The 11,972-nt window shown below is 30.3% G+C and overlaps 1 protein-coding gene across 1 annotated transcript; it reads left to right on the forward strand.

The window, feature by feature from the left end:
• Window positions 1-41: 41 nt before the first annotated feature.
• On the forward strand, window positions 42-7,835 carry LOC126838820 (transcription initiation factor TFIID subunit 4-like). Its single transcript, XM_050573559.1, has 14 exons — window positions 42-702; window positions 1,491-1,798; window positions 1,954-2,121; window positions 3,309-3,371; window positions 3,441-3,662; window positions 3,768-3,893; window positions 4,880-5,008; window positions 5,128-5,540; window positions 5,616-5,782; window positions 6,361-6,491; window positions 6,566-6,748; window positions 6,826-6,942; window positions 7,063-7,101; window positions 7,221-7,835. Exons 1-14 carry the CDS (start codon window positions 219-221, stop codon window positions 7,332-7,334), a joined length of 2,664 nt encoding a protein of 887 aa, XP_050429516.1. The 5' UTR covers window positions 42-218; the 3' UTR covers window positions 7,335-7,835.
• The last annotated feature ends 4,137 nt before the right edge of the window (window positions 7,836-11,972 follow it).

Genomic DNA, 11,972 nt, shown 5'->3' on the forward strand with positions numbered 1-11,972 from the left:
ACTACAGATAACGTAATGCAGAGCATTCAGACGGTAAAAATATGAATAGTGCTAATAACGTTTGTTGCGTTTATGCGCGCGTATCATCACCAATAAAAACACGGTGAGTAGTGAGTACGCGCGGCGTGCGTGTGTATTTTTACGAGGGCGGCCGCGCGGGGGGATACAGTATACAAGACGCATGCGCACATCAGTCTGCGATCTGAGTTGGTCAGAAAATGGCGTCAGTCAAGTTTCTGGAGGAAGTACTCAGTAAGGACGTGGACGAAAACGCGTTCAGTGCAATCGTGGTGTCGCTGGAAAGTGAGCTTGTCACTAATTCATCGGTTGTGTCTACCGGCAATAGGAGTCACCCACAGATTGGTCACAACAGCAATGCAAAAGCAGCTACCACGGCCGCGCCGCAAAAACAACAACAGCAGCACTTGGTCAACGGCACCAGGGCCACCTCCTCGATGAACAAGTGTATAGCCGCCACCAACAACAACAGTTTAATGCCAGGTATAAGCCAAGCAGATTATGTGAGCCAACAGCAGCAACAGCAACATGTCGTCAACCCGACATTGGCGCACAACTATGCGGCACCGCAACCTATAAAACCCCAAGAACCCGTCAAAGTGGTCTATTCAAATTCTGCTAATAGCCGCAATTACATACCAGTCAATTCGTTGCCTAACGGCACGGTTAATTGTACTGGTACAGGTTAGTTCATATTCAAAAATAGTTCAAGTTTGACGCTGCCGTCTAAACTTAACGCTTTTAATACTTATTAGACCAGTAAGCGGTACATAATACTATATAATGTTCTTATAAACTTGCCTATCTATTATTTGAACCATTTGTTCAAACAAATTTAAAACTTGTGGTCCACTTCAAAATGATCGTTTTGCAATCTACTACTTCTCAAATTAAAATCGTTTTGTATATATTAATGAAAATATATTTTCACTGTATGGCACTTTGTTCCTATTTGTTATTATGTAGGTACTATTTTATTTTGAAGATTTAATTTGAATTTCAACTCGTTTTCTTTTATTTGGTTTTTAATTTATTTTACAATGACTTATTTCATAAATCATATGTGACCTATTTATGATAAACTTATATTGGTTACAAATTGTAGGGAGATTATTATTTCGTTTTTAATTTAAAATAAATAAATTTTTTTATAAACTTAAATAATTTGCAATTAAGACCTTAAATTATATGCCATCTGCATAATATAGATATTATAGTACCTAATTCAAATTATTTATTATTAATACATTCAACATTTTTATCTCTGTACAATAAGTGTTACTCTTTTAATTCAATAACATCAATGCAAATCTTTTGTTATGATTTTTGATTATTTTGTAAAAGTTTTAAGTACCGAATGGTCACCTTTGACTAAATAAGTATTAAAAATATATTTGTTATTGCTTATTCTTTTAGTACATAATGATATTTGTACATGTTTGTTTTAATAACTTAAATTTAATGTTTTCTAGGTACTGGTACAGCAGTTGTAATCAAAACAACACCACAACAACATCAAAATTCACCTCCAGTTTCTACAATGACACTTACAGGACAAGTTTCTAATCCATCTGCAGTGACATCTAATGTTATCACAGTACCTAAACAAATGGCACAAGGTGGTGTCACGTCTAGTAACCCTCAGACAATTCTGCCAGCAAACGTGCAGATATTAAATGTAAATGCATTGCGACCACAAAACTCGCAGGGCGGAGTGAATAAAAACATGTCTAGAGTTATGATACCTGGCGTAGTTGGAAACCGACCTGGTGCTCCAGGGGTAATTGAATACATTTTAACTTTTACTTTCATAATAATAACAATAAACTAATGCATCTTAAAATATTCTTTCATTTTAAAGCTTAAAAGTCAATATAGTTAAAAGAAACATATTATGAAGTATGATCATAATGTTTATTAAATATTATCTTTTAGCTTACGTTACAAACTCTTCAACAAGCACAAGGTGGACATATATTATTAAAGACTGAAAATGGGCAATATCAGTTACTACGAGTAGGACCTGCTGCTCCTGGTCAAGCAACTGCCCTCACTCCAAATAATGCGAATATTAGATTTCAATCTATTCCTGCAGTTACAACTGTAAGTAATTTTTTCAATTTATTTTTAGTGCCAAAAGTAATTAAAAAAAAAAAAAAATGTTTACTTCTTTTTATTATTAATGTATGTAAAGACTAAAAGTGTAAGCAAGCCTTTATAGAAATAATAGTTTATTCTTGTATAAAATTAAATAATTTAAAATTAAAAAAAAAAAAAAAAACATTTAAATTATTACTTAAAAAAAAAAAAATAATTGTACAGAAAATTCTAAACTACTTTTTACACTATTAATTAAATTATTTTTGTCACGTTATTATTCTTCAGTAGCTAAATCTATAAATTTAATTAGGTAATTTTTTAGTATTAACATTTATTAAGGAGTAAGTCATAGTAAATTATTGTATTGCATTTTAATATCTATTAAAATTGGATATTGGCATAGTATATTTTGATAAACTAAGGGCTGCGGTTTTGTTTTTCGTTTTGACTACTTTAACATGTTAGTTTTCAAAAGGAGCTTTGATTTGAAAATGGGAATGCCAACATCTTTCCAACTTTGAATTTTATTGCTAAACTATCTATAACATTCTATTGAAGTGTGATATTTAAGCAATTTTTTTTATCTATTTTATTTTTTAAGTGTAAAAATGCATAAATGAGATTTTGTGCCCAACCAACATTTTTTTTAATTTTGAACAGAAATAAAAATATTTAGGTAACAATAACATTGTAAGGTTATTTGACATAATTTTTTTTATACAAAAGCTACTATATCTAATAGAAGAATATATGTATTTGAAAAATAATGCATACAAGTTAATAATATTGTATATTCGAGTACCATATAGGTAGGCAACACTGATTTTATTCACATTTTTTGAATTTCATTGTGTAAAAACTATTATGAAATCTATTTATAGGGGTTGTTTATCAATATTGTTGTCTATATTTAATCTATGATATTAAAAATTTACCATTAAACAAATTACCCTAGCTGAAAACTGTTACAGAATAATTTTATAATATTTTGCCTTATTACATTCTATATATTATATCCCTTTAGTAATCCATACTTGTGCCTTTAAAAAATGGTACTTTGTATTAGATTAAAAATTTAGTATTCTTAACTGTGTAATATTGTTAAAAATAAATTATTACAAATAGATTTAAAAGCGCTAGTAGGCACAATGTAAGTGCCTATAAAACTGATTCAAGAAATGTAATTTCAGAGTAATGTTTCTATTGCTGGTACTCATACTACTCCTACACAAGCAACAACTCAACCACCACAAGTATGTTTCAAATAATTGATCTTAGATTAACTATAATTTTAGATTTTTAATATATTTTAATTTTTTTAGGCTCAACAGAAAATCCATCAAGATAATACTAAAGACAAGTGTCGCAAATTCTTAGCTAACTTACTGGAACTTTCTAGCAAAGAGCCTAAGCCTGTAGAAAGAAGTGTACGGACTCTTATACAAGAGTTAGTTGATGCTAAAGTAGAGCCAGAGCAATTTTGTGATAGGCTTGAGAAGCTTTTAAACGCTTCACCACAACCGTGCCTTATAGGCTTTCTTAAGGTAATACTACCTATAAATATATATATATATATATATATATATATATATATACGTATAAAACAACCAAGTTTTGTTGTAATAAATTTTAACATTTTTTACTAATAGAAAAGTTTACCCCTATTGAGACAATCACTTATGAATAAAGATATGGTCATTGAAGGTATTCGACCACCACAACCGAGTGCTGTGACTCAACCAACAGTTGTTTTGGCTAATCAACAGCAGGTTACGGTAATTTTTTTAAATTTATTATATATTTTTTAATGTGTTGTTAGTAATAAAAAAAAACATATAATTTGTAAATAAACATTTAATTATGATAAAGTTAAGAAAATATGTGCTATCCAGTTATAAAACTAGTAATATTATAATAGACAAGGATTTTAAACTACTAAATGTTTCTTTTATTAAAAATGATTTGCATTTTGAATTTTTTTTTTTTAAAGTCAATATGTTAGCATTGTTGCAAAGAAAAGTAGTATGTTTTATTTTATGCTCAGGAAAGTGATACATTTTAATTTTTTTTTGCAAAAGATGATACTTTTGGCTTACCTACCATTTCGAAAAATTAGACATTTCAGTTTTAGACCAAAAAACATGCCCCCCCCCCTTAAAAAAATATATAGACATTCAAGAGAAGAATGTTTTATGATTGAGACTATGATAGAATCTTCTTCTTCATTATCTTTGTTTTACACTCCCAACTACATGGGATCGGCCACACACCCGACACTCCCCTCCATAATTTATTCTATTTTTCATGTCCTCCTCGTACCTACGATTTTTTTTTGTAACACTCCTTCCTTCATTTTCCTCACAATAAACTTTTCATTTTCACCTGTTAACTTCCACCACCTAATTTTTGGAACTTTATTTTTCTGCTCTTTTCTCTTGTTATGATAATGACTATGATAGAATGGTACTGGATATTAATACATTTTTCAAATTATTTTTTCTGTATCTCAATTCTCATAAAAAGAATAAGTAGAATAATAAATAAATTAAAGTAAAATTTCCAAAATGCTATAACTTTGTTATCAGTTTTATTTTCTCTCTGACTTGTCTTCTGTATAAACAACGGATTCTGTAAGTGAACCCAAATAAACAACTTTATAATAATGGTTTCCAAAGAACCTATAATTTCTAACTACAATGACATATTGTCTAAAATTTAAGTTTGATTTTTTTTTATATGACAATAATTTGTTTTTTATTAGAATACACAAATAATGGGAAATATTTTGAATTCTGCTTCAAACCAACAAACATTAAGATTAATGACTACCCAACCTGCCTTAACACCAGCAAGGACTATTAATTCTAATCAACAACATAGAATTATTTCTGTAAGTATTTCTATATTTGTATTTTCATGATATAGACTAAATAAAATGGACTTAATTTCACAATGTTTGTCATTATATCTAATTATCAAAACAATTATTTAAAAAAAAAACTTTTGTAGCAACAAGTAAGGGTCCAAACACCAACTGGTATTACGTCTGTTAATAAAATGGGATCAATTCGTATACAGCCTCCAATAGCTACCTCTCAAACTGGTACACTGCCACCACCTCTTACTTCAACTTCGTCACCAAGGCCAGGAATGGGTCGACAAATGCTTGTAAAAGCAGTACCCTTAAAGACCACAGCTGGCTCGCAAATAAAGATTAACAACACATTAGCTACAGCTGTGCAAACCAATAGCGTCTCTATGCCTCAAACTCGTATACCCCCATCACCAAATTTATTGGCTCAGCCAACAATGATCAACAAAGTTCAAACACCAACTAGTGTTGCTACACCTCTAGCTAATTCTTCTAAATCTTCCTCTAAAGAAAAAGAAAAGAAATCATTTTCATCAACTGCTGCTTATGTGTAAGTATAACATTGATACTTATTATTTGTTTTAACTTATTTAAAATGTATTAATTTGTTAAATATTTATTAAAGGGCCGATGATGATATTAATGATGTTGCTGCTATGGGCGGAGTTAACTTAGCAGAAGAAACTCAAAGAATCTTAGGTTCCACTGAATTTGTCGGAACACAAATTAGATCATGTAAAGATGAAATACTTTTACCACAAAACCCATTGGTAACAAAAATTAAACAAATTGGTAATTATTTATTTATTTATTTATTAAAAATGAATTATAATATTGTTAGTTTACACTATCAATATTATCATATTTTTTCGAATAATTATCAAAACTAGCATAATATGTTAAGTAAAGCTAACAAATTTTCAGTTTTTGACAGTAATATTCAATAAAATGATACATAAACATATAATTATATCATAGATTATATGCACTATGGATAGGCAACTCAACAGAATGGCGTTATGCAGAAAGCAACTAACCCACAAAAAAAAAATCGAGATTTTAGTTTAACTAGTGTGGTATAGTGTATATTACACCAGTTAAACTAAAATCTTGATTTTTTTGTGGGTTGGTTGCTCTCTGCATAACGTCATTCAACTGTAATATTGTTTTTTGTAGTGTTCACTATTTTAAATGGATTTTGGCATATTTAAAAATTAATAACGGGGGAAAAAAAATTAGTTACAGCGCCCAACTAGAGCCAACTTTTTAACAAATCACAATTTATGGTTTTGGACAAGACCTGTTACAGTAGCTCACATAATAATTGTTTAAAATAATTATTTATATTAACAATTTATTTCGTTTAACAGTTAACAGAGAAGGTTTAGATGACATGGCGGCCGATGTACCTGCACTTATTTCTCATGCAGTAGCTGAACGTTTAAAAGACCTCCTAGAAAAATTAGCTGTAGTAGCTGAACACCGTTTAGATTTTAATAAAGTAAAATTAAATTGGAGATAAAATGATTAAATAATATACTTCTTTTCTTACACTTATTTTTTTGTTTGGTTTAGGCTGATAGGCGTTATGAAATAACTAGAAATATTCGTGGTCAAATAAAATGTCTTGAAGAAATCGACAAGGTAGAACGCAAGAAACAGGATGAAATGGAAAGAGAGCTATTATTACGAGCAGCCAAAAGTCGATCGAAAAATGAAGATCCTGAACAAGCCAAACTAAAAGCTAAAGCCAAAGAGGTAAAATATAACCATATTTTTTTACAGTAAATACAGTAAGTAATGATAAAAGTATCTAACCTGTAACATAATTTTAGATGCAAAGAGTAGAAATGGAAGAACTACGGCAGCGAGAAGCAAATCTCACTGCTCTAAATGCTATAGGCCCAAGAAAAAAACCAAAATTAGAACCTGGCTTAAGTCCTAGTTTACAGGTAAAATAAATAAATGCAGTATATATAGTCAATATTTACAATATTAATACATTCTGTGTCAATAGTTAATGTATATCGGTTTTAAATCTTTTACTATTTAATTATATTTTATTTTTTTAGAATCTAAATTCAAATACAAGTTTAACGAATAAACAAACAGTATGTATAATTTATTTAAACTAATTTGCTTTTAATAATGGTTTAGATTAATGTTCTAGTTAATTTTTTGCAAGCAATTTGAGTGATTAATACAATACATTTTTGTCCTATTGTTTCAGGTAACTCGGCAAAGGATAAAACGTGTTACCATGCGAGACACTTTGTTTGTACTTGAACAGGAAAAAGATATCCGCCGAAAGGCAAATTTCATGCTTAAACCATTTATGAAGTGATATATTGTTAATTTCTCCTTTTTGCCGTTCCTTTTTGTGGCTGTTGGCTAGTCGTATTGATTATGTTTTCTAGCAGTTAACTGCATTGTCAGATTAATTCAAATTTGTATGAATTGCAGTTCTGACAAAAAAATTTAGACTAATTTAACTATTGGCAAATTTGTTGATTTTTGTTATTTTGTTTTTTTATCTATCACGTTTTTTTTTTTTTATATATAATTCCCTTGTTAATAGAAAATATAACAAGGGTAAAAAGATAAGGACCACATTTATGTTGTGTATTATTGACTGCAGTAAAAAAAATGTTGCAATGTATCAAATGAGGCACTCATCAAGCCTCGTCAAGTTAAAGAAAATGTATTTTTTTATTGTAAATAACACTAATGTATTTTTAGAGCATGTATGTTAAAAAAAAAATATTTTGTTTATGTAAAAAGAAGTTATTTAATTCTTTTTCGATAAGTTATGCCCTGATATAATTGAGCACTCATTATATTATTTTATATAATGTATATATTTTTTTATTATAATCAATAAAACCATAGGGATCAGTGATATTCACATAACCACTTCAGTATCTTTATTGCTTTTATATCAGTTTTTTAAGGTACCTTAAAATGGTATTTAAAAATTTTGATAGTATTTAACACGACAATAAAATATTCTCACGATTTATCATCAGTTCCTAAACTATATAACAAATAAAATGAAATGTTTAAATGATGTATAGTTCTTAAGCGTTTTGATTGTAATGAAGATTGGTTTAGCGGTGGTTTTTGTGACCAAAATCCATACAATATATCATGGATTTGTAGGGTGGTTGCAATGGCGCTGAATCTTTAGTTCAATCACGGTTTACTCTGGATGATTTTGATATTTTACACGGTTTTAAGCACAGTAACCGTGTTAATCTGGTTTAAAGCAGTCTTAAGTTTAAACAATAAACTACCAGTCTGGCAGCTATATAATTGAATTTTGAAGTTATTTTAGTTTTATTTTTTAAGAGGACGCTACCCAGGCCATTTCTAAGGAGTAAAGTATTGGCAATATTTCGAAAATTCTTAAATTAGGGTGAACTATAATGTATACTTATTAATACTACTGTATTAATAAGTATACATTATAGTCCTCATTACTATGAGGATACTTTGTTGATTGCCATTTTTTGTCAGACTATCACAGTCATCTCTAAAGGATAAATTACAATTTTTTTCCATCAAAACTGCTTTGCACGGGACAAGTATGTGAGGCTAGTATTAACAGTAAATTTACCAAATTATCACAATGTATAGAGAAGAACTTTACCCACGGGGTAGCGTTTTAATTTGTTCGATATCTTATATTTATACTTAATATTTTTTTATAAAGAAATTAAATTAGGTAAAAATAATGAATAATTTTGATTGTGCTTAAGTTATCAAAATACTAAAAACGCTACACCGTAGATAAAGTTCTCTATTCATTGTGAAAATCATGTACGGCTACTCTAATTATCGCCCTCAAATTCTTGTCCCCCGCAAAACCAATTTTCGTGGATAAATTACGGGTAGGTAGCGTCCTCTTAATATAATTATTTAGTTTTTAATAAAAAAAACCGTAATTCTTTATATTAATTTATAAATTGAAATTGAATATTTTATTTTGTAATAACCACAACTGTACAATCGTAAGGTAAACTTTTCTTTTTATTTAATTTAAATTTATGGTATACCTACTATAATTCTTTGTTGTTACAAAAATATATATATATTTTTTAAAATCTCATTAATTGGTATATTTATAAAAACAAAATTTGATAATGTAAAATATGCTATAAATATCGAAAATACAACTAAGTTTAAAGTTATTTGATCCAACAACTGAAGAAATTTAGTAGTGGATCGGCAGAAATGGAGGAAATAACTCTTGTAAAGTAGTAAAAGCCAGAAGAAGAAATTGTTTTAAAAAAAAGTTGTTTTCAGTTAAAACTTAATTATAAAAAAAAAAATATACTAACAATAATATTTTTTAATAATCACATTGATCATTGCAAATAGTTTATACAAATAATACCTAATAAAAAAAAAATCTAGTTCGGGCCAACAGATGATGATGATGATAGCATTGCTATCAAAATAGGAGTATATACTAATAATGAAAAAAAGTATTATCATTTTTGTGGTGAACGGTTTTTTAAATTATTTAAAAACGCGTTGTACGATTAATCACGGAACGCGAGAAAAAAACCTTTGGCGGAGAAACCAGTTATCCCAGTTATTATAATAATAAAATAATCGGCGCAAATAATTAATATTATAAATAATAAGTAAATAATTTTCATAGTATCTTTGTAATTTAAAAAAATTAACGTTATAGATTAACGGTATTTTTAAATAAAAAATAACTTAAAAGTTACTAAAAACAAAAAAGAATATTTTAACCTAAGAACTTGTTAATGCCCGGCACTTAATTTAATAAACGTAGGTTTTTGGTCAAACAATTATACATGAATGCCTAATAATTATAGTGATATTAGCTATATTTTCTATTTGCAACCGTAAAATGTAAAGAAAACAAAAACACGATAATAAAGCTTTTGCGTTTTTTGGAATGTCGTTAGAATAGACGTAAACGAGTAAAAAAACAAAAATACTAAGGGCACTGCTTGCGTCTGACGATAAAGCGACGCTGGCAGGCGGCTCGGTGCCCTACGGCGTATGAGCAGTAGGTACATGCAGACGCCCGGAGTTGTAACTATGGCGACTGCAGCAACTTAATATACATTCGAATCAATTGATGGCCCTAGGGTACGCCGTGACGGTGCGGTTTGCTCGGGGGCTTGTTGTCCTATGAATACTTTATACGGGGTGAGGCGGCTAACCGACGGGCTACGGCGTGGATGGGTGCGGAGTGGTTGCAGCGGCGGTGGCGGCCTCCCCGGGGGGCGAGATCCGGCAGGTCGATGTCGTCGTCCCCGTCTACGGGGCCCGGGGCATTCGACGCGGACTTACAAATTAACATTGCCCGAGGCTTAGTTCTGTGTACCCCGTGCCGCACCACTCTGCGCGGTCCACGCCCCGGCCCCGTCGCTTTGGACGGCGGAAAGCCCCGAGGCCACATAGATATATTACCACGACGACCTTTATAACACGGCATATACACTTTTTAATATAGGCGAGCTCCAGAGCATGTGTGTGTGTGTATATGTATGTATATGCGTCAAGACTGGTGCTTTTGAGCCTGTGTGTGCGTGTGTGTTTTAAGTCCCTCGACATCATAAAAACACCTCGAAACTATAAACGCTTCTATCAAACTTTGTTCGATTTATGATAAGAATATATAAACAAGTAGGTAACATACACGCTCCCGAATTTTTTATACAAAACAGTTGGGATTTACTCGAAACTTTTGCAGTCTAGGTAGGTCTAGACAAAAAAGTGTACATTTCATAGTAACTTAAACGAAGAAAACAACGTGCTTGATAGTCGGTAGTAATTACTCATTAATTATAAACGTGAACTTAAGTATATGTCAGAAATATAAAGAACTTCAATTGTAAGTTGTAACATCAAAACTATATGCCTGCCATTTTCCAACCTGCATGTGGGTTAATTAGGTTACTTAGATCGAAGAAAACATTTTCTTCTTGAAATCCATCCATATAATATAAAACTAGTGTCACTAAAATGTTTTAAAATAGTGAGTTCACGCAAAGAAAGCGAACAAGTATGTAAACCTTTTTAATGTTAAAAGTACGTAATTTGCTAAATTATTTTTACTGTGTTTTATAACTCGCATTTGCCCAAGGAAGTGTAATTAAGTAGGTATTTGTGTAGAATTTCAAACGCGTTTAGTAGGCAGGTAAATATTAACTAATAAGTAAAGACTGTTGTTACTTCTTGTACGGCTGTAACCTACCTGGTATTCTTAGTAGCTGTGCTTAAAACAAAACTTGTTTAACTAATTAATAATGCATGCTCATACTTCATATAATTAATTTCGTTTATTCAAAAATGTTCCTAGATCAATAACTATTCGTTTAAGTTACAATCGGCATTGATTTTAGAATATATATTTAGTATATTCTAAAACAATGCAGTCGGGTAGTTTTTGTATTCCTTTACTCGAAATTGTAAAAGTTTTGTAAACCGTTCCATTTATACAATATTATAATATGCCGATTTACGCGGGAACTAATGTTTTAAATACGTTACGGACTACAGCTGAATTGAGTAAGTCAATTAGGTTCGAGGGTTTTGTAAATGTCTTCGGGCGATAAGAAATAATCACACGGGAAAAATATATGGTTCAGCCCACGTTTGCCTCGATAAACAACTCATAATAATAACAACGTTGATATTGTGTAATTAATGTTTTGAAAATCAATGACGTTCACAAAAGAAAGGTTCGTGTTTAGTTTGAATTTTATGAACGACTGGAAAGTAATTTTATGTTAGATTTATTTCTTATCTATTAATTATTCGTATTTAGAATAAACGTGTATGTGCATTTTTTCCTTTTATACTATATCATATTCCACATAGAAAATACTATTAAAATTATGTTTTAATTTATTTAGTCTATACTAAGATTTGGATTTGTTACACTACATAGTACCGTAGCTAGATATGTATCTTTGGAAAACCTGATTTTTACTAG

Source organism: Adelges cooleyi, unplaced genomic scaffold (assembly GCF_023614345.1).
Source record: "Adelges cooleyi isolate 19-005CV unplaced genomic scaffold, UGA_ACOO_1.1 ACOO_flye_CR_arks_rails_tigmint_CR_PRNA_30, whole genome shotgun sequence".
NCBI classification, from domain to species: Eukaryota; Metazoa; Arthropoda; class Insecta; order Hemiptera; family Adelgidae; genus Adelges; species Adelges cooleyi.

Bases quoted from the DNA above. Each gene is read 5' to 3' on its own strand.
- LOC126838820 (XM_050573559.1), top strand. From the start codon at position 219: ATGGCGTCAGTCAAGTTTCTGGAGGAAGTACTCAGTAAGGACGTGGAC. The intron at 1,799-1,953 runs GTAATTGAATAC...ATTATCTTTTAG, and splicing joins ACCGACCTGGTGCTCCAGGG to CTTACGTTACAAACTCTTCA. The intron at 3,372-3,440 runs GTATGTTTCAAA...TAATTTTTTTAG, and splicing joins CAACAACTCAACCACCACAA to GCTCAACAGAAAATCCATCA.